General features: G+C 36.7%; 1 protein-coding gene across 3 annotated transcripts in view; it reads right to left on the bottom strand.

Annotated features, from left to right (window-relative positions):
- The window catches only part of KMT2E (lysine methyltransferase 2E (inactive)), a 56,590-nt gene that overhangs the window by 28,694 nt on the left and 4,536 nt on the right, over nt 1-23,360 (bottom strand). For 2 of the 3 annotated variants that reach the window (XM_059847378.1, XM_059847381.1), the window contains exons 2-6: nt 9,479-9,663; nt 2,699-2,810; nt 2,062-2,291; nt 378-458; nt 146-204 (exon numbers count right to left, since the gene is read on the bottom strand). In XM_059847378.1, coding sequence (XP_059703361.1) covers nt 146-204; nt 378-458; nt 2,062-2,291; nt 2,699-2,810; nt 9,479-9,549 — 553 coding nt within the window. In that variant the 5' untranslated portion in view covers nt 9,550-9,663. Of the gene's footprint in view, nt 1-145; nt 205-377; nt 459-2,061; nt 2,292-2,698; nt 2,811-9,478; nt 9,664-19,008; nt 19,066-23,360 lie in introns of all 3 variants that reach the window. The other variant, XM_059847379.1, reaches the window with a different exon arrangement.

Genomic DNA, 23,360 nt, shown 5'->3' on the forward strand with positions numbered 1-23,360 from the left:
AAGTAAAAGGCAGTGATTTACTGAACTTCATATGCTGAAGGCTCTCAAAACTGTGGGAACCATGTATGTATTCTGAAGTCTTTATATAATAATTTAGATTTATTTTATCACCTTTACTAAGAAAAGACCTTTAAATTTTACTCACCTGACATATTTTCCCGTTTCCTTCGTTGCAACAGCACTGCTCTTTCTTTATCTAAACTCCTGAAATTAGAAAATAAATCAGTGCATTTAAGTATTAAAATAGACCTCTAGCATTTCCCACTGATTATTACAGAATAAATAGTAAAGTACCTAAATGTTCAGATACTTAGAAAAATAGCAGTTGTGCACTGTTCCATTCCATTTTAGAGTTCAAAATCAACCAAACTACTCACCTGGGTTGGCAACGTTCACACAGATATATGTCAGGAATATGCTGTCTGTCAATCCCCATGCAGTCAATGTGCTGCCAGACACTATGAAAACACCAAAGCAAAACCCCAACTTTAAAGTACAATTTTAAAAATTGCATGGACAATACACAGAGAAAGCAAACGGCTCTTTTTATTTCATTGTCATCTTTACTCAGATTGAATTCTGCTTAACACTACATCTCAATCACTATCTTTGCCACCACTCTGCTAGCAGACTTGGAAATTTTTCTCCAACATCAGAAATAAAATGGTAAATTATCACAATAGAGAACAAGATAGAGACAAATACCCTCAGCAACAAGACTTACGATTTACATAGCAACAAGTGGCTTGGTTTTAAACAGAAGGATTCAATTCCCTTTTAGAAATGGGTACATAAAATATTTCTATATAAAGAAATATACACTAAGGTACAGTTTGATTTCCTTATATATTTTAAGAAAAAAAATAAGTACACATTTTTATACACCCTGTTATAAACTGGTTGAACAGCACAGAAAGAGCTTTAACTTCTTCCCAGAGTCAGGGGAGAGACTGCTTGCTAGACTGAAGGCTAACACAAAACACTAGTTTACACTCAGCCCTACATTGCTGGAAGGATGAGGGACACAAAAATAATTATCTTCCCACTTGGAAAGAGTTGTGGTAAATTCACAACTCCTCACAGAGTATTTCTTCTTCAAAGGAAAAAGACTCTACCTAACTGGTGACTGCCTACAACTCCACTGCTGGAAGAACACCTTGATACATTTCAAAATAATGAGCAAGATTATCAGAATTTAGGACCATCAGAAATTACTAACAAGCTTTTTACATAACAGAAGAATGGAGCTCAAATTAATATTTTAACTAGCTATGACTATTATTTTATAAATACACAAATTTATAACAAATCCAGAAACATTCATTAACCAAATGTAAGAATACAGGATAATATTGAATAGAAACATACACATTTGTCTTCTCCTGCTAAGTGTATCAGCTCTAAAAACTTCTAATCTTATTTTTTCAATTCCAAGTATTCAAAAGCAGTCTCTTATTATACTGTGATCAAGAAGGTGCTTAAGCATAAACTCAGATGTCTAAATATTTAACTTCTGCTTCTTCACTAAGAATCTAGGTTAGTCTTTTCATACTTATTAACCAAATCCTTCAAAAAATGAAGAGTAATCAGAAAGATCATGCACACAGAAACCAATACTCAAGAAGTTTCTTTCATATAATTTTGCATCCTTCAAGTTCTTTGATTTACATATACATAATTCACCAAGATGCTTTATTACTCAGTACATGTACATTAAGTAATGCCTAGGTCTTCATTTTACCCCACTAACAAATAACTTGGGATAGAGCAGCACAGACATCCCTTTTAGAGGGAAAAAAAGGTATACCCTTATTAAGCAGCAATGAACAAGCAAAGGCATGACCAAATTCATGAGGAGTCAAGACTGACTGGAATTAAAATTATAAAATAATCACTGACCTTAACTATGTTGCCTATTAGAAAAATACACAACCTTCAAGCATTTTTTGATGGAAGGAAATTTCTTGTGACTCATTGTAATTAAAACACGATTTAGTTACATTTACTTTCAGTGCAGCCTTAAGTTATTTTTACTTTTTAAGTGATTTTAATATGCATTACCTGCATTTGTCACAACAGATCATATATCCATCATCATGTGTAAAGCCACAAATGCATCTGGTAATATCTGTTCCATAGCTTCCATCCTCTGACGTACTGATGGTAGTAGCACTGGAGGTTTCATCAAAGTTGGGAGTAGTAAATATGCCTACTTCATTCTTGCTTATAAGCACTGATGGAGGAGGAGAAGCTGGAGGCGTTGGAGGAGGCCGAGCACCATAGTTATGGTCCTAAAATTTTGTGAAAAGGTAATTAATTGTAAATGCTCACACACTGATGGTTATTCAAGCCAAAACATAAGAATTCATTTGGCAAAGAACTTCAGGCTTAATTTTGTAGTAAAAAGTTAAAATTTTAATCTTTTTATATCCCAATTTTATATATTTAAAATATTTTATATCTATATTTATATTTTAAAATATTTATATTTTATATCCCAATTTAATCTCATTTTCTAACTTCTCAACTATGTTGTACATTTAAGTGCACTATGTTCTGCTTCTGATAGACCATTTTTATCCAACTTACCCAACTCCCAATAAGATATATAAAGATAAGCATAAATCAGTTTTTCCAGATAAAACCAGCAGATTTTTACATAATGTATTTTGTACAGAATACTTTGCACAAAACTTACTGCATAGGGCAAACCAATGTAACTGTGTGAATGTGAGCCGCTGGTATACAACTGGTGCGGATAACTGTTCGATTTTTCAACTACCACAGGGCTAGCTTCTACAGATTCTGGTCTGCAAGGCAAAAGACAGAAGAAGAACAAATACAATTACTATGTCGTTTATTTTAATAAATTGGAGGTACTTGCTGCACAACTTCTAATTAATTTCCTGCTGATTCTGTTTAAAGCAGTGTATGGGGGCAGCAACAAACTTGCAAGCCCCCGGTAGTCCCCTGATTGAGCGGTAACAGAAGCTGCCAAAGGGAATTCTGCCCGAGGAGTGACGCTGCATTCCGGGGGCTGCACAACCATCGAGCCCTGCAGCGACACACAGCGGCAGTGGCGGGGCACTACCGCACTGACTGCTCCTACAAGCAGAAATCTAACTAGGACAAATTATCTAAACAAGGCAGTTTCTATTTAGTTATCTTTAAACAGAAAGAAAAAGGTGATAACAATTTGCAAGACAAGATTTTATATCAAAGGCGGTGCCTTGTTCAATATACAAACTATGGCTTATATGCACTAAACCACAATACAAAACAAGAAAGATAAAGGAATACTAGAACAAGAACTATTTGAGCCCAAAAAATTACATCTTCATGGCCTTTCTAGAGCAGTTGTTCATGTGAGCATGACTGAGATAACTTGCAGTTTTTTCATTGCACCATATGATTTAATAACACTAAGACAAATGAATCCAGATTACTAAAGCGGGTTTCTTTTAAACAAAAAAAAGGCACCACAAAATATCAACATGTAGAACTGAAGTGGACTTGATTCACATTACAAATCAGGTCTGGTTCAGTTTTCTAATTTTATTTTTGTTATGTGTGAATTCCATTGTCTGTCACATATCTTACTAATTCCTTGAGCTAACTTTTAAAATAAACTTGGCGTTTCTGAATCTTAAATTAAAATAGATATTGATGGGATTTTTTTACACATTAATAGAGGCTTTTTTACTGTGCCATGAAGCAATACTAGTTTCTTGTAAAAGGACACCAGAAACTTATATTTGTTACTTTTTGGAAAGGATATAATTAATCATTAACTTTCTGAACAAAATGCGGTATTTTCACATCTCTTTGAAAGTGTCCTACTATTGGGTTTGGTGGCCCATTTCTTCTTAAGAGCTTTTTCCCATGTGAGGTTACTACCCCAATGATAAAATTGCTTAAGAAGAAACTCGTTAAAAGCACTTCTTGGGGAGGGCTTTAGTTTCTAGAGTTCAAAGAAAAAAAAAAATTTAAAAAGATTATGGTGCCCAACAGTCATCAGCTGCCTTTTTTTGAGTGACCTAACACATTAACACAAAAATCATGTGAAGTACTAACGTTAAAAATACAACTTCTGATTGGCATAAGAAACCAAATCTGACAGCACTTGCTCTTCGTTACCTCATAAACCCAGAAAAATCTTTATTTACTCTCTTACACTCTTTCACAACTTGAAAACACAATTTTATTTGGAGTTTGTTATAATTAGATTCTAGAAGAAGCTTAGAACTTCAGCTCGTGACTAAAATAAAGACAAAAGACGAAAAAACTGTGCCTTTCCAACCAATTTGCTTTTACCTATTTACCAACACATCTGTGCAGTAATCACACATCTTTTCTGTGCTCCAGTAATCCTTGTGATGACCCAGCCAACTAAAATGCCCGTGAATGAGGCATTAGCTACACATCCATCATGACTGTGGCAGAAATTAGCTTCTCCAGGAACAAGAATGTCTTGACCACTGTGTTGCTCCTACTGCTATTCCTCCCCATTTCCTGAATGGGACAAGCAGTAGCACAGGTACTCTTATCCACTCTGTGTTCAATGCTCAAACTAAGCCTTGCTGAAAAATACTCTTTTCAGAACAGGAAGGCTTACTAAGGACAGGCAGGAGGGGATTCTGGTACAATCCATCCTGGATTAATTTAGCAGAGTTTCCTTCATTAAAAATAATATTACTATGACCTAAATACCAGCTACTTAAACACCGGAACATTCAGTGAAAGATACCAGAATGAAAGTGTCCTAAAAGAGAGATTGTGTATTTCATCATCTGACTACAAAAGTCAAAAAGATAGTTCAGGTCCCTTTCAAGATTTGAGGCAAGACAATACACCCAACACCCTACATCCATTTCTTATTACTGCAGCCATTTATAAACCACTTAAGAGAACAAAATTTAATATTTAGAGGCGTAACAGTGGTGGGAAGCTAAAGTGTAAAGCTTTCAGAAACATTAATTTATCACCAACTGTTTTAACACTCATAAAACAGATTCAGAGAACAATGTTACTAAGAAAATGTCACATCTTTACTTGAACAAGGAAAACCAGAAAAATGGTGGGAGCAAAATCAGGTGATACAGAAAGGCAACCATTAAAAAATATTGGAGCACAATCAGCTTTCAGTAAAACTTTTTTTAAATGCTTATCCAGGCACAGACACTACTTTCAGTTATAACAGATGCTCACTAGAGCTCTGAATGTAACTGTTACTGTTCTATTTACCCACTGCACTGGGCTGGGGAAGTGGGGAAGAAACCAAGAACTATGGGAAGGAGCTCCAAGAGCATTCACTTAAGCTAGAAATTAACCATCATAGGTTTGCTTTACAGTCAACAGGAAAGTGATACAGGTGCCATAAAACAGTACAGAATGAGCACCATTCTTCCAGAGAGCCACAGACAAAATCAACTTTGACAAACAGGTTACTGAACTCCTTATCACTCCTGGTTTTGCCAACCATGTGCATGACCTCAAACAGAAAAGATGCCCTCTACACTCCTGTCTGCTCAAAGGTCAAACCCTTCTTCTGAAATAGGCATCTCAGAACTGCACAGCTCTGAGAAGAAATGCCTCTTGGCAAAATATTTATTTGTACAGATGATTAAAGCATGAGATGCTACCTAATTTAAAAATCAAGTTTTACATTTTTTGGGCTCAAGTACCAGGGCCCAAGCAGCAAGGCACTAACTACTGTACTGCAGACAAACACTCCCCTCATTTCACCATTGGCATTCCTACAGCCATCCCAGAAAGCAACTTTTCAGGAGGAAAACACGTAAGCATTTAGATCTCTGAAAACACTGTAAGGCTTTCCTTGCTTGTATTTTGGACATTAGCCAATTCTGTCAGAGACTGAGGTACTAAGACTGTCAGTCCTCTGATCTTACCACATTTTCCAGCTTCACCTCAAACAACTGCTGTCTTATCACATAACTAAAATATATTTACTGTATTTTTGGTTTTCATCCAAACTGCAATGTTTGTATTACAACAAAGTATATATGAAGCTTGATCAAAATGTCAATATTATTTCCTAAACAAACAAACACTGTGATAAAGTGACCATATTTTGCTAAAATATCGCATATATCTGTTAAGCGTTGTGGTCAGCAATTCAAATCTGTGCAAAATGTTCACAGGGAACAAAAGAAAAAGCTCTGCACAAAAGCTCTCCACATGCTCTTGGGCTGCAGTGATTTAAGATATTCCTGTACCTTGAAAACAGAAATACAGTATTTTCTAAAATCAGTTAAAAAAGCAAAGATGCCCATATTTTAAAAAAAAAAAAAAGAAGCCTTGAGAGCATTTTCATTTAGCAAGTGAAACAACTTCATGTTCTGAGTCATTTCCTACTGTTCATACCTAAAATGGAAACAAAATATTCTGCATATTGCCAGCAGATGGCATTACTGAGAAACTAAAAGCAACACGGGAGGCCTGTTAATTTACAAAACCTCCGTCACTACACTTTTATAGTTAGTTAACTTGTATTAAGGAAATCAACCTGCAATGATTCAAAGGATTCAAATTTGTCTCTAAAACATCATCTCCCCCACTCAACTCCTTTTAAACATTGTTTTGTTTCTGACCATTTAATAATAAATTAAAAAAACAAAAAAAAAAAGAAAATTTTAAAAAAGCACACAATTTTTGACTAATACCCAAAATACAGTCAGTTAGATTTTGGGGCCATCAACCACTTCCATAAATATGTATATATTCAAGCAGGAAACAAAATCTAACTAAAGTGCTCAAAGACAGATGGGGTATCCAACCTTTAGGCTGTGAGCTAAACATCCTACGAGTACTTCCTGAACGTGTATCTGAACTCCAAATGCAACCTCTCAGCAACATCAATCTTCCACAATCCAGTTTGATAGGTCTAGTTTTTAAGGAGTTTAGGTTTGTTTTCTGTTTGTACCAGCACACCCGAACAGTATCTAGCTGAAGGCCATCTCAGCTAAAAGAATACAATATATTTTGCATGAGAAACATTTTCTATTTTAAGACACTTCATCTAACCAGACATTTGACAGGCTTCAATACCTAGACAACAAAAACCAAGGACTGCTTCCCTACCAGGGAGTGGGTTCTGCTACCTAAGCACCTTGTAGCAGGCCCTACAAGTACAGGCTGGCCCGATACTATCTGTATGTAAGACTGCACCAATAGTCTCTTTCTCCTGGATACTGAGCTCAGTACAGTGATCTGTACACTGTGATTGTGAGGTTTATTACACAGGCATTCTCCCTAAAAAACAAGTATGGATATAACCAGAAAAGATGCACCATCAATGGCATTTCCCAATGTGTAGCTTATACTTATGCTCTAAGCTACACAAGCACTCTGAAGCCTGGAAGCATATTCTGAACCTTCAGAAATGGCTTGTTCTGCTTACAAGTACAAGGATCTTACCACTAAGAAGTCACAAATGCCCAACTTTAGTAATATCATAAAGGCCAAGTATGCGTGTTTTGACTACGATAACACAAAGATCCATCTGGAGACCCCGCTTAAGTACATGTAACCTAAGAAACAAACTATTTCACCCCATTTTTAAGATCCTTAAACCTCTTAGTAGGCTACTCTACACACAGAGATTTGCTACAATTAATAAAATAATATGTGGAACTATTAGTCATATAAAATATACCCTCTTTTAATAGGCTTATGCGTTGATTCGAAACATAAGGAAAAATCTTTAAGCCCTAGGAGACTGCACGGCACAAAGAGCCTTACCCTAAGCTTCTTCTCCTGCATAATCAAGTTTGCCACTCCCCCATTCTTGCGTTTGCTCATGCTTCAGCAACTGATGAAGCAATATCTGACCTGCCAGTCACAGTGGAAAAATTCTAGCTCCTCCCTCCTGGGAAAACCCCCGAACTTGCTCAAAGACCATCTAGGACTGGTACTAATACACTCCACATCCAACATGCTACCCTCTGGAAGAAAATGTACAAGAACAAAGACTAAGCCACACAGATTGTGATAGAAAAGATTTACAACCGTGTAAACTGGTAGATTAGGGACACGCCTTTGTGTCACACTCCTTGTGACAGTAACATGGCTTTTAAATCAGTGTACGCCAATCATGCAACACTTTTCAGTGTGAGTACGGCAGAGATGACAAGAATTAATCTAAGTGGTAACAGCCACTTAACATCTGAAGAAAAGCAGCTCCTAACTGGGTCGCTCTGCCACAGTATCAAGCAAATAACACACTGTGAACTCTATCTTGTTTATACTGACAACTAAATTTATTTATTTTAATTTCAGCATGACATGCTGTGTCGGCAAGGAATGTCAGCAACCTCAGGAATCATGACCCTCTCTAAACATAAAAGAAAAGCAAAGGAAAAGAATGAAAAGAAATGTGAATGGTTCACTACAGTCAAAAATTTTCTGCACCAAGGTTAAGAGTATTTATAATATGAAAAGATAAAACAACTTTAAAAATTTAATGGAACAAAAAATGTTGAATTGTAAATTCTTGGTTCTCTTCAAATAAACGGCACAAATCCAGAATAGCCTCATATATAACTGGAAGCACAGCAGAGAAACATCCCTTTAAAAAGTTGTTCTAGAGTTCTCCTAAAACTTTCCTTCAAAGTTTAGAAGAAAAAGCACTTGCTTCTTAAACATTCTGTGCGCTACACACAGAGAAAGGTTCGTCTGACAAGAAAAGTATGCAGTCAGAGATCAACAATTCCTAAACCTTAGCCCATCAATACTGTACAGGAGATTAGGGGGAAAAAAATAGAAAAGAACCACAACACAAAAAACCACAAATGCACAACAACAGCTTCCCCCCAACCGTAAAAAAAACTCCCACAAGTCACCCTTCCCCACCCCCCAAAACCCAGAAACTCACTACACTACAATATTTGGTGCAAAGCCAGTTTACTGAATGCATGATTTCACTGGCTCTTTTGTAACCCTTTATGCACAGTTACTAAATGATTTTCTACTAGCTTTACAATTAGAAATAACTTTGTGAAGACATGGTATTAGCATTTCAGCTAGGCCTTCAATTTTCATTAAGAAATGCACCCTTGTCTTCATTACTACTACTTTCTTGCAGTTTAATGCACCAAATTATTTTACCTTTCTAACGTACAAAATCAAAAAAAATTTTTCCATGTAGTTAAAAAAGGAAACTGAAATGGCAAAATATTTGAAGTATGAGAAGTAAACCAAGCAGCATCCTTATTTGTCAGTCTGATAAGCAAGAAAAACATGCATTTGTAGAAACATTTAGCTTCTCTCCTCTGCTCTTCCTAAAGTGAAAGAAACTGACATAATGAAGTGACAGTTATTAATTTAAGTAATTAAAAATTCAACAAAACTAAGGAAACTCTTAAGTTTTCTCCAACTGTATTCAAAAAACGGCCATGAAGGAAAAAAAGTAATTAAAAAAACAGGTAGGAGAACTTACAAATTATGTTCACATACTTACTCTGAGCCTGCAGCCATTTCCAAATAAGAAGTATCTGCTGTGTCAACCCCCAATGGGATCACTATGCTCATGACGTTCGTTTCTGATAAATTCGATTACTACGGAGTCCTATGCATTGGTATCCAAAACACTGGGGCATGCCAGCCACAGTGCTCATTGCAAACATCTAAGTGCATCCACAAACCCTGTCAAAAACAAAACACAACATGCAGGAGATTAAGTCAGTTCATTTTAAACCCAGGCAATTTTACATCAAGTATTAATTTTATCTTAAAAAATTTGCCATTTATATCTGTCACAATTAGTTCTTAACTAGTTTTATTTTACACAAGCAAAAGGAGAACATTCAATCTTCTCCAAAATGAACTGCAAATAAACATCTTTAAAGAGTGTAATGATCTTAACACCTGAACTTCAATATATTACAAATGGACAGTTGTCCAAATTTCTAATTAAAAACCCCAGCACAATCAGGGACATGCCAGAGACTGGCCCTGTATTGTCAAAGCTTAGTAGCTGTACCTTTCCACAGAAACCTAGTTAGAGAATTTGCAAGTAAGTCTTAGCCAGCACTGTTCCCTTTTGTTTTGCACTTAAAAAAACCCTAATGTCTTAACTACCATTTAGTATTTTTTTTAAAAACAAAATAATTCTAATAATTCACATTAATTATAGGAAATATTTTCCATTTTAATAAATTAGAAGATACTATGCCCATTCAGTGCCATTTTCGGAAGGGATATTTTTAAAGGAGTAAAATAAAAATAATCAGTAGTAGTTTTTAACTGTAGAGCAAACTACATTCTGCTTGACTCACACAAGTGAATGTAGGATCCAACCTGTATGCCAGTTACTATCAGTCCCCCACTTCCCTTACTAGTACAAGAGAAATGTGAACAGCTCTCAGCTATTCACAGATTAGTAAATTAATGCACTTTTATACACTAATATAGACCAGGTTTTACACGTGATTAGGTAATTTAAGTAAAACAGCACAGTATTGTCAGTAGTTACATAATTAATTATTCAAAGCTGCAAGACCACAAACCACTTTGCAATGAAGCATATACTGTGCCTAATAAAGACACTCCCCTCATACCACAAAACGCTGTATCTCAGCTAATGTCTACATGAGCACAAAAATTTTGAGATCAATGTACTTTCACAGAATCACAGAATGTGCCAAGTTGGAAGGAACCCACCAGGATCATCAAGACCAACTCCTGGCCATGCATGGCACCATTCCCAAGAGTCAACCCATATGCCTGAGAACACTGTTCAACCCTTCTTGAACTCTGTCAGGCTGGTGCTGTGACCACTTCCCTGGGGAGCCTGTTCAGAGCCCAACCACCCTCTGGGTGAAGAACCTTTTCCTAATGCTGAACTTAAACCTCCCTCCAGCACAACTTCAGGCCACTCCCTCAGGTCCTGTTACTGGTCACCACAGAGAAGAGATCAATGTCCCTCCTCTTCCCCTCATGAGGAAGCTGTAACTGCAGTCTCCTCCAGGCTGAACAGAACAAGTGACCTCAGCCACTCCTCATACGGCTTCTCCTCAAGATCCTTCACCACCTTTGGGCACTCTCAAATAGTTTAATGTCTTTTTTATATTGTAGTGCCCAAAACAGCCCCCAGCACTCGAGATGAGGCCACCCCATTGCAGAGCAGAGCAGGACAATCCCCTCCCTTGCCCAGCTGGTGATGTTGTGCCTGATGCCCCCAGGACACGGGTGGCTCTCTTGGCAGCCAGGGCACTGCTGACTCACGTGCAGCTAGTCACTGACCAGGACCCCCCAGGTCCCTTGCTGTGGGTACTGCTTTCCAGCCTCTCATTCCCAGTCTGTCCATACATCCACGGTTGCCCCATTCCAGGTGTAGAATCCATCACCTATCCTGGTTGAACTTCATTTCAACATGTTATCCTTGCCAAACACTACGCTGACCAAAAGTGCAAGCCCCCGGTGAGAAATGGACTTCATATAAACACTGTGAATTGAATCTGAATTGTCTTTGATTGATTAGGTCAGCACCTTCAAGATGACAAAGTGGCATGTACAAGACATCTCTAAAGTACGAGATGGCAGCAAGTCTTCATCTAACTTCCTAAATTTTTTAACACTAGAGAAGATTGGCAATTAACTTGAGAACAAGACAAGATGTCTGAAGTGCCTAAACCTACAGCTAGTTCACTCTCCTTCTAGACAGCAAAAGGTGTTTTGGTCCTATTATGTGAGACACCAAATACAATGAGGTAGAAAGCCACTGGGCCAAGTAGCCATTGGAATATTTTGCTTTCCTCATTTAAATACTGAGCATTTTCTTACTAAATACCACAAGTAACAAACTGCATCACTAGCTATGCAAAAAAAAATTAAGAAAAAATATACTATTTTCAAGAATAAGTAGCAAGAAAAATATGTCAAATCAAAAGCAGTTATAGAATATTTTCAGTAGAAGGCTTGAAAAAAAACATAAGCCCCTCTAACAGTTTAACTGAGCACTCATTTTCCCACCACAGCTAACTCTACTCATATAGGGCAGAACCCTGAATGGCTGTACCTACAACTTAAAGGAATCATCCACTCACCATTTAGTCCCCATCTTCTGAAAAAGTAAAAAAATTACCCAATAACTTTAAAGAAACCATGAATTTTCTAAATCCAGGTAAATCAGCCAGCCTAGGGTTAATTGCTGTTCCAGTACTCCCTGCAGTGTGACCTATGCTACCAAATCATCAGCAGAATGGAGTTTTCGCTTTATGCCTATTATTAGGTAATTCTTAAAAAACACCTTTAGTGGTTCAATGTAGGTCTTAAAGTCATATTAGACAACATTATCTGGGATGAAGATCCTCACTTAGAAAGGTGTTTCTTGCACTTAAACTTGATTTTGTAGGTGGTGTGGTTTTTCTTAAAACATTTTCTTTAAACACTTCTGACCAGGTAGAGCATCAGCTGTAAGATAACACAGACAAAAATGCCCTGGAGACTGATGGAAGTGAGGAACACATTTAGAAAGCTGTCTATTAGGCTGCGACATCTTCAAACTTACATAAAACAACTGAGGCTACCAATCATCATAGAGTCAAGTGACCTCCACTGTCAACACAGAAAAGAGATCTGCTTACCAAATCTGATAATCAAGTGGTATTTGGGGCTTTTTAAAAAAACATTATGCTGAAGAAGAAGAGCCATGCATGTTTTATAGCTACGTATAGATTGAAAATCAATGGTTAATGCACAACCCCATTCATGACAATGCAAATACACCACCATTCGTGCTAAAAAAACCCAACAACAATCAAAAAAAAAAACCAAGTCGGGGGGGGGGGGGGGGGGGGGGGGAACGGACGGACGACTCAACCAGAACCAACTTCCTGCCCTATGGCAAGTTATTCAAATACAGCTTTGTCAGAATTCAGAAAAAAATTCTAATAACCTGATCTACACTGAATAAGGTCAGAAACTTGAGGAATCAAGATTTTTTTGCCTGAAGAGCACTAAAAAGATGTTTTATCTAAAAGGAAGTGGAACATGATTTCAATACTAACTCACTGGTTTTTACCACTCTCTTCATCACACACACAGACCTCCCTAAAGCTTTCCCTTTGCCTATATTCAGTAGGGAAGAAGAAGGCACTCACTGGCTTGCAATACCTACATGGCCAAGTTAATTCAAACAAACATTGCTGATTATTTATGAGTAGCCATCCTCAACAAATGCCCATAATGAGAGTGGGGGGAGATCTAGGATAAATTAATAACACTACACCCACTTATTAAACAAAACTGTGACCTTATATATAGGCCATGCAATTATGATCCCTACAGTGATGTTAAATTTGGAACGATGGAAAATAGTTATTTTCCACCATGTCAGAATCTGAAGCATTGTCATGACATACTAATATTCCCAGTATTTTTATAAGTTCAGAAAGAAAATAACACAACCACTGGGGAATTTTATCTATGAAGAGATTGCTTATCCTTTGAAGCTTGGTATTTTACATGAGTCATAAAATACTATCTGCTGTCATGATGTGGTACTTTCCAACTCCTGCAAGTATCCATCTATTTCAAGTAATTATTCTTTCAGAACTCTGACAAACTGTCATCCATGGCCTTTAAGAAACTGTTTTCATAGGTACATTCATTTCACAACTTACTGTTTAAGAAAGTCTTTCTTCAAGCAGTACATGAATTTGAAAGATAGGAAGACCACACTGGTTTCTCCATTAAATTTCAGGGTCACAGAGTTAAAAGCCACCATATAAAAACTGCTAGTCCAAAGTTCATTGATCAGTTCTTTACTGGGCAAAGTGGCTCATCTATTGCATCTTAATTAACAACAATTTTGTTCTAGTCTACTCCATTAGTAACAGTACACTCTAAGCTCTTAAAGCATTTTGGCAATTTCTTAAATTCACCAAATTTTCTCATAATCACCCTACAGCTTTATTATAGAAGAAAAAAAAATCCCTTATTCAAATAAATTTTGCTTTTATTTAGTTGCAGTAAAAAAGTTTATCTTGCCCTAATAATAAAATGTTCATCTAAAACCCCAAATTTCTGTTCAATCTGCTTAAAACATTTATCTTGTGCAAGACCAACCTCTTCACACCCATCACACTTCACCATTCACTCCTACTGGTTTACACTTTTAATGGCACTTCTCTATGTCTCTAGAGAATACAAAGGAGCTTTTTGACTCAACAGCTGCATCAAGTCTTAAATACCTGAAGCCTCACCATACTTCTTATGATCCACTCTGTTTATGACACCAGGACCCTTTTTTGTAGAAATTAATTGTACTCAAAAACCAGAAGTATAAGAGCGCAATACATTCCAAAATATTTATCTCTGTGGCTTTGTACGGAGAACACAATTTATGCTTTAAGGAACAGGAAATAACTTATACATTATCCCTGAGGTATTCCACTAAAACAACATTATTCTGTGGTCTAGCAGAGACCACGTTTCCTTTCTCTCATGTCCTACTAAGATCACTCGTGTCACATCAGGAGAAAAAACTTAACTTTGCCACTGGTACACAAAGGAGGAAAAACCCCCAATATAGACAGCTCAGCTCTCGAATCAGAACGTAAGGGTGTGTTCTCCTGAAATTACATCAGTAGTGTTAAACCTGCTAGACCCTATGCTGTATGCCTAAGAATATTAAAGCTCTCGTCTAGGTGCACATACAAAACTTTTCATAAAAATCAGTAAGAGATGGTGGCAACACCAGTGACAATTTATTTGTCTTAAACATAAAAAAATATCCTAAAGAGACATTAATATATCAAGACAGCATAACTACTTATAATACTTACAGTAATATTATTATTACAATATGATGAGGGTTTCTAGTTTGTTGGGAGGTTTTTTAAACAATGTTTAGGTCCAATACTACAAAAACCAGAGAGGAAAAAAAAATTAATAAAAGCTGTTTCTGCTATTCGTCACGTCTCTGACAACTTTTTACAGACAGTGTCACTGTTCCTTGTTTTTCCCTTCCCACGAACAATTTCCAGATTCTGTTGTCATGTGACAAATACAAAAAGTATGCAGAAGTGAGAAAAAATACATTTACTATAGAAGTTAGGAACAGATTCAAAGCAACTTGAAACTTAGCATTTGTTTTCTAATTTATAAAGGGACCTAAGTGGAACCATGAATTAAGCTTACAGTTAAATTATATCCTATCTCAAATATAAGAATTTTCCCACATACACAGAAGACTACATTAACTTAGTACACGGATTCCGAGATCAGTTCAAGTTTCTTACATCACTTGGCATTACAAAAACACTAAATCTTTTTGTTTCTGTTTTTATGAATTTTGTATACACTGCAGTTATCACCCATCAACAATTACAAGATAAAAAAAAAGTTATTAGATGGTTTAGATGTTTCAAGATTTGGGAGATTTCATCACAGAATGGCTCTGCAAAGCAAATTACAAGATCTTCCTAAACAGAGAGGTTTAAGGAGAGAAAAAAAAAAAAAAATCTAATTTTAATTAGTCAATAATTAGGCTATTTCATTAGACACAACAGTGCTGGTTTAAGATAAATAATTATTTAGATTTTAACCTGACGCATACAACTTCACCATGAAGTCCCTAACTAATGTCACTACAGAAGTATTCATATACTAACCAAATTACCATCTCTATTCTCTGTATTTTCACAAGGTCTATATACAAAATCCACATAACTACAGTTAAAGAAAAATTAATCAAAACCTTCTACCCTATCTACATATGACAACTATCCTTCCTTAAAAGCAAAATTATGTAACTTGAAATGTGTATTACAAAATACATAAAAGGTGAAAGCAGTAACTTTCCCATATGTAGTAAATTGAGTACCTGAAAGGGCCAGGAATAATTGTCAGTTCCCCCCGCTCTACCCCAGCACCTAAAAAGTTACACTGTTTCCAAATTTACCCAGCAATGGACAGTTCACCTCATGCTTACGAAAAGTTTATTCCCCCTCAACACCAGCACAGAAGAGGCTCCCTTTTGCTAAACTCCAAGTACTCGGAAACCCCTCCCCTCACACCTTTAAATCCAGGCAAGAAATGAATAACCATTTCCTGGAGTAATATTAAGTATCACAATACACACAGTCTATACATGAAGGCTCATTTTCATAAGATGTGTACAAATCTTAAGGGAATCAACTTGAAGCAACAAATGAAATTGCTGAAACAGTCAATTTTCCACCCAAGCACTGACGAAGGAAGAAGAGGTTTTTTTTTTTTTTTAATCTGTAAATCTCATAAATCAGTGTTAAAGCACACAAACATGACAGTCTTGACTCAAGCAAGACGTTTCAGTTTAACCAGCATGAAATACTAACCTGGTTGTAACTTCAAGTCAATCTGAATGTAGAAGTGTTCTACTCTTAATTTCCATTTGCTCCCAGTAGAAAATTCACACTACTGTGAGTCCAGGTTGGCTCCAAAGTTACAAAGGACCACTACAAAACTAATTACTGTCCCCAATATCAGTAAGGTCTTCCAGGCAAGATGCAAAGATTCCCAAGATTGTATTACTACCTTCAGACCTCTGCTGACTCCTGCATATCTTATTGTCACTTGTTTATACAAAGTCATCTCAAGTAATAGATGACCAAAAGTTAGTATTCTGTTTTATTGCATTTTATTACCTCACCATGCATCTTCTATGCATGAGCTGCATTTATTGAGAATGCAATATAAACATTCTCCTCCTCCCTCCAATTACATCATATGTGTACACACATTTTGCAATCATGAGCAAAAGCAATTCTTGTCATACTTTCCTTCAGATTTACAGGCCAATAATTTTAACCCATGGTCATGGGAACCACCCTTGACCACAAGAAAGTTGATACACCTGTGCCCTGGCATAATCTATACAGTAGAAATCTAACTAAAAATGCAACTATCAATAGCTTGTCAGACTCCACAAACACAGAGTGAAAATTAATGTCCTGAACTGTCACAAGGCCAACAAACTAAGCTTTACTACTTGGCTTTCCTACCTACAGGTTTTTCCCTGCTTTGGAATTTTTCTGTTTGTTTTTTGTTTCGGAGGTGTATGCTGGGTTCTGTTTGTTTCTTGGGTTTGCTTGATTTTTTAACTTTCTTTTTAATTGGAAAGGAATAAGAGGGAAGATCTAAAGAAAATTTCATTAAATAAAATCATGCTCTTCTAAACTGCTGCTTTCTACTACTGCTCTGAGCATACAAGTGTAACAAGAAATGAGACTATTTTTAAAATTAGCAAGAGACACTGGCATTTTAATAGTACACTCTAGGTATCATTCAAATAATGAACTATACTGTGCACGTGTATATATGTACATACTTTTATCAACACACAAATATGGAAAAAATATGCAGCATATATACACATTCCACAAAATAAATGTATAAAGCAATCAATATTTATTCATTGCTGTCTGTTTCTCAGGAGGTAACATGCCTTTAATCAGACTTAGAAGCAGAATACATGAATAAATGACTAATCTTACATAAAAGGAAGTTTTCTCTGTTTCCCCTAACATGCTCCAGAACTGTACAGATTTCCTAAGAGATTAGGATGGATATCCAACTTCCAGATGTTACACCACTGCAGTAAGAACTTCACAGACTTAAAAAACAACTCCAAGTCCAAATTCAGACCTTTGCTACTGTTTGCTGCTTTCTATGGTAACCTTACAGATAGCTTACTTCTAATCTGTGCTGAAACAAAAAAAGGGGAGTAGGAAACAATAAGACACAGTAGGCACACTCAAATATACAAATTAAGACAAATTAATGACCAAGTCCTGCAAATCATATAAAAGAAACAACCTGTTCTAGAAGAAATCTGGTATTTGGAGCGTGTGCTCAAACATTCACACTGATTTAATGCTCTCCATATCCCTCTCAGCAGTATCTTCTTCCACATCACAATATTAACTGCTTCTATCCTCACTCACAAGCCCTCCAAGATCATCTATGCTGTTCAGGGTCACCTACACATTGTCAGTAATCATGTCCATCTAACCTCTTTCTCATGTACCCTGTCAGACAGACAAAAACCCAAAAAAGTACTTGCTATGGCTGGTTTGAAGTCACACATGACTAATGGCAAAAATCATTATGCTTCCTCTCCCTATTTCTCACAGGACACTGCTCATAGCTGCCCCCACCTCCTTTTGGATTTTCAGTAAGCTTCAGAGAGCTCAAGGCTACTAAGTTCCCAGCCCTGTCAAATTTCTGTTTTATCACATTATTGGTTGTACTGACACAGACCTACTTAATCATTAGACCAACTTATTTAAGAAACAGTTATTACAACCAACTACAAAGTAAAACTCCTCCTCCAACTATGCTTTTAAAATAGTGCCAATAAGCAAAATTTACTAGCAGAGAATCACAGAAAGGCTTGGGTTTGAAGTGACATGAAAGATGATCCAGTTCCAACATCCCTGCCATAGGCAGGGACACCTCTGCTACCAGGTTGCTCAGGTTCCCCATCCAACCTGGGCTTCAACACTTCCAGTGATGGGACATTCACAACTTCTCTGGGCAACCTGTTTCAACTTATGAACACCCTGAGACAAAAACACGATTTTACACTCAATAAAGATCACAGTCACATTTGGATTGACAGCCAAACTTTATGAACAAGTCAGACTTTAGTATCTAAAATAGAGAAAAAAAAAACCCGTCTCCTTCATGGTATCCAAGATTTATGCATAAAAAACTTGAGTTTCCATGATGTCACAAGATTTTCATGAGTACACAGGTCATAACATGCACTACACAGACTCTAGCCTGCACAAAGCAAGCCATGCTTTGAGTACAAACCAAGAGTCAGCCTGCCAGTTTAGCCAAGCCTCTGCTACACACCAAAGCTGCTTTCCATCGGACACAAGCTATTTTCCTTTACTATCTGGTCCAACAGTGCTGCTCTTGCTTACTCCTGTGAGTGAAAGCAAGGTCTCTTCCTCAAATATTTATGCTAGTCCCTTAAACATGAAGGCTTGACCTTACCTCTTCTCTCTCTTCACTCCTTTTCTTCTCTCAGTGGAAGTTAGACAAAATATGGGACTAGGAAGAGAAAAAGAATGAGTGGTAGAAGGGAAATAAAGGTAAAAGCAGTTACAGAAAGAATAAGGATTAGTTTATTGAACAAGAATCAATCAAAGAAACAGTAAACAGAGATATACTAACACACACCACACTTACAGATTTTAGGTTTTCTATTTGCAGAACTCAACACGCAGGACTGAAAATTAACTACCAATTGCTTGATGTAAGTTTACTAAACACCTGCTATACTTCTGAAAATAATTACACAAAAAAAGTCCTAGCCATTCAAAAACCATCAATTATTTGAGCTGGAGAGCCAAGGAACAGTAACATACAAAACAAGTTTAGGTGTAAGATTATTTTTTCATAGCAATACTGCATATTGCCTGGAGAAGTATATATTAGCTTCCTAACATTAGCCTGTTATAGTCTATCACTGAAAAATGTAAAATGCCTTTAAAGAAAAATGCAAAGGCTAGGAACACTAATAAAGTAGTTTCCCAGTAAAAATATCTTGGCTTTATGTCATTTTTTGCATCAGCTATTTTACTGCAAATGAGTATTTCCTCATCTAGCACAAAATGATAAAAAGCTGTTGATTAAGCTTAGACAAACTGCCTGTATGTGACTTAGCAATTACTCTCAATGAAAACATTTTATCTGTTATCTTACATTATTATTCTTGACAAACATTCTAAAAAATTGAAGGCTTTCTGCAAGTATATACAAATCCACATTCTGTAAGAATACCCAAATTAATGTCTAAACTGTATGGGCAAAATTTACTTATTTTTTATTAAATAAAACAGTATCCCTCACAGCAATTCAGTCACCAATATTCCTCCCAACAAGTACAGATTTTGGGGGTGAAAAAAATATGTGGCTAAAAATAAATACTGCCATTGCCTTCAATACTGTAAATATTTTGCAGGCTTCATGATCCCAAATAAGCTAATTAATTTTTTCTATGCAGCTCAATAAGAATTGGGAGTCTACTGCAATTATTAGCTACCCACTACAGAAGAAGTAAATTCTTTTTATTTATTTCAAGTCTGACTTCAGCTAAGCGTATTTTTGTTTTGATATGTTTTCACTTACGTAGATTTCAAAAACTAGCTCTTTTTTATCTGTGTGTGACATTTTATTTACCTCAATAGCTCAACAGCGCTTCTACTTTTACTCATGGAAGCATTCTGTAGACATTCACCTAACTGCTACACCTATGCCTAGCAATCAAAACACAAGCAAGTCAGAAAGTCACATTCTTTCAAACATAAACTTCTAGTTCTTTCTGTCAGTTAGAAGAACCTCATTAACTACAGTTCAACCTGGACTATATCTTTTCATAACAACTTGGCAGTATTTCAATGTTCTTTACAAAAACTTGGGGAGGATACTGGCAAGAAAAAATGAGAGAACAGATGGAGGGACTATTTCATGTTCAAGGACACACAAAAAATTACAGAAGTGTACGATCAAAAGATCCTTCCAACTTTCAAGAAAACAAAACTGAATTTATTTTCAACTACAATTATTTTGCAAAACTGTATTATTTGAATTAAGAAAATTCCATTTCATGCATTTTAACTCCATAGCTTTGTGTTTTCAATGGAGGCTTCCATACATTTTTCAATTATAGTAACAGAGACATAAAATACCTGATTTTTAAACAAGCACAAAGAAATTCTGCCCAGTTATGGAAGCTCAATAAACAGCTTTAATTTTCACTACTACTGCCACACAGAAGGGAACAAAAAGCAGTGCTGGCTTTTGTCTTTCAGCACAAAAGATATCACTGGAAAGTAAGACAGGGAACTAGCATTTAAAAGAACCCCACAACACAGTCATTAATAAAAACCCTTCATAATATTAAAGATTCGCATCAAACATTCCTATCCTAAGCAAAAGAAAAAAAAAAATCAGTGGAATCACTTGGTAAGGCATTTAAGGGAGGAATCTAACCCTTATCACCAGTAAAATAACTACTGTATTGTTTATGAATTTTATATAAAGTATTCATGTTTCTTTCACAGTTCTAGAATGATAGGTTTGGAAACCAAAAGAGATGTGTAATCACTCTGTACCTTCCTCAAAAGTTATATATAAGTTGCTGTAATTCTCAAGTCTTCAGTTTAAGCAGAACTGACTAAAACCACTCCTTATTAGAAAATTTTCTTTAAACCAATAATTAAAACAGGATTAACCACCTAGACTTGACTATCATCTGTTTTGTGATACAGTTTTCAATTCAGGCCCACTATAACCATTCTAATAAGAAGTCAGGTCCCTCTGTCTACCTCAAGGCAAGCTAAGAGCACCACCAACTGTCAAGAAGTATCTTCAGTCCTATCAATTTAGAAGAGTTAAAAAGTAATGAACGCCAAACAAATTTAAATATTCAGAACTCCTCAAGGTAAAAGACCAGAATCTACCATTCTATATAGAAGTTTAAATTCATGAGTGGCGAATACAGGCTATTAGTTTTATCAGATTCTGTGACTGATATATAACTGTTCTGCACAACATCTTTAACTCTAAAATGGAGAGACACATGAATGTGATGGATGGACCATTTGGTGTATAAGGAACTGGCCACATGGCTGCACTTGTACAAGCTGCAAAACCCGTCAAAGTGGAGACAAGTGATGAGTGGCATTCCTCATGAACTGGTATTGGGACCGTGGCTGTTTAAAATCCTTGCTGGTGACACGGATTAAACACATTCTCAGCAAGTCTGTCAATGACATGAAGCTCTGTGGTGTGGCCAACATGCTGGAGGGAAGGGATATCATCCAGAGGGACCCTGACAGTCTTGAGAGGTGGGCCAGTGTGAATCTCAAAGTTCAATACAGCCAAGTGCAAGGTGCTGCACCTGTGTCCGGGAAGCACAAGTACAGGCTGGCCAGAGAATGGGTGGAGAAAGAGCCCTGAGGAGGACAGAGGCTTGCAGGTGCTGGTTTACAAGCAGCACGACACAACTCGGCGGTGTGCACTCTCAGCTCAGAAACTCAACCATGCCCTGGGCTGCATCAAAAGCAGTGTGGGCAGCAGGTCAAGGGAGGTGATTCTGCCCCTCTACTCCGCTCTCAAGAAATCCCACCTGCAGTTCTTTGTCAAGCTCTGGGGTCTGCAACACAAGAAAGAAGTGCGCCTGTTAGAGCAGATCCAGAGGAGGTCACAGGGACAATCCAGAGGCCTAAGCACTTCTCCCACAAAGGCTGAGAGAACAGGTGTTATTCAGCCTGGAGAAGGCTCCAAATGCCTTAATGAAGCCTTTCAGTACCTAGAAGGGGCTTATAAAAAAAGAGGGAGAGGGACTTTTTCCATGAGTAGATAGTAATAGGACAAGGGCAAACAGTTTTAAACTGAAAAATGAGAGATTCAGATTAGATAGTAGGAAGAAATCCTTCACAGCGAGGGTGTTGAGGCACTAGAAGCACGTTGCGCAGGGAAGCAGCGCATGTCCCATTCCTGGAAGTTCAAGGCCAGACTTTGATGAGGCTTTGAGCACTCTGGTCTGGTGGAAGGTGTCCCTGCCCATGGCACGGGCACTGGAACAAAGTGGTTTTGAAGGTCCCTTCCAAGTCCACACCATTATATGATAAGGGGGCCAACAACAGATTATATGGCTTCCTTCTTAAGTTGCAATAAAAAGTACGATAATGTCATTAAAATTTAGTCTTATCATCTTGTCTTTGAACTTGAAGGCAATTTACTTTTGTGATGAAGATATAAAAGTGAATGATTACCAAGATTATAATGGCATAAAATACAAAAAACACAACTACAAATGAGAATAAAATAAAAAAGCTTTCCTTAACCTGAGCCTGCAATATGAAATTTTAGTATCTAAACTATCCAAGTGCTAATTTTAAACTCTCAGACAAGGAACAATACTATTTTGGAATGCCTGATTTGCAAAATTGCTGGTCCCTTTAAAGTCTCACTTAGGTTTTACAGAACCAGATCTCCATCTAAGCAGTGTATGAACTATCACATGAAACAAGAGGTAGCACTCTGGTAATACAATATGCAAAATTAACAAACATACTCTACTTGCACAGGATGCAATCTGTGTGCTACTATAATATATTCTTCACATTCACTTTTGAGACTCATAACTTGACTGGACACTGATTTACTATAGTTCTTACCCCTATTTTAATTTTGAAAAATAAGATACAAAACCACTTAGGTCAGGCATGTTCAAAAATATACTCTATGCAATAAAACTAACTGTCTTCAGAGGTTTAGAGATAACCTTATTAAAATTTTCTAACTACCAACACAGCTCAAATCTTTCCTGTTTCATT

The sequence above is a fragment of the Haemorhous mexicanus genome, chromosome 5 (assembly GCF_027477595.1).
Source record: "Haemorhous mexicanus isolate bHaeMex1 chromosome 5, bHaeMex1.pri, whole genome shotgun sequence".
NCBI classification, from domain to species: domain Eukaryota; kingdom Metazoa; phylum Chordata; class Aves; order Passeriformes; family Fringillidae; genus Haemorhous; species Haemorhous mexicanus.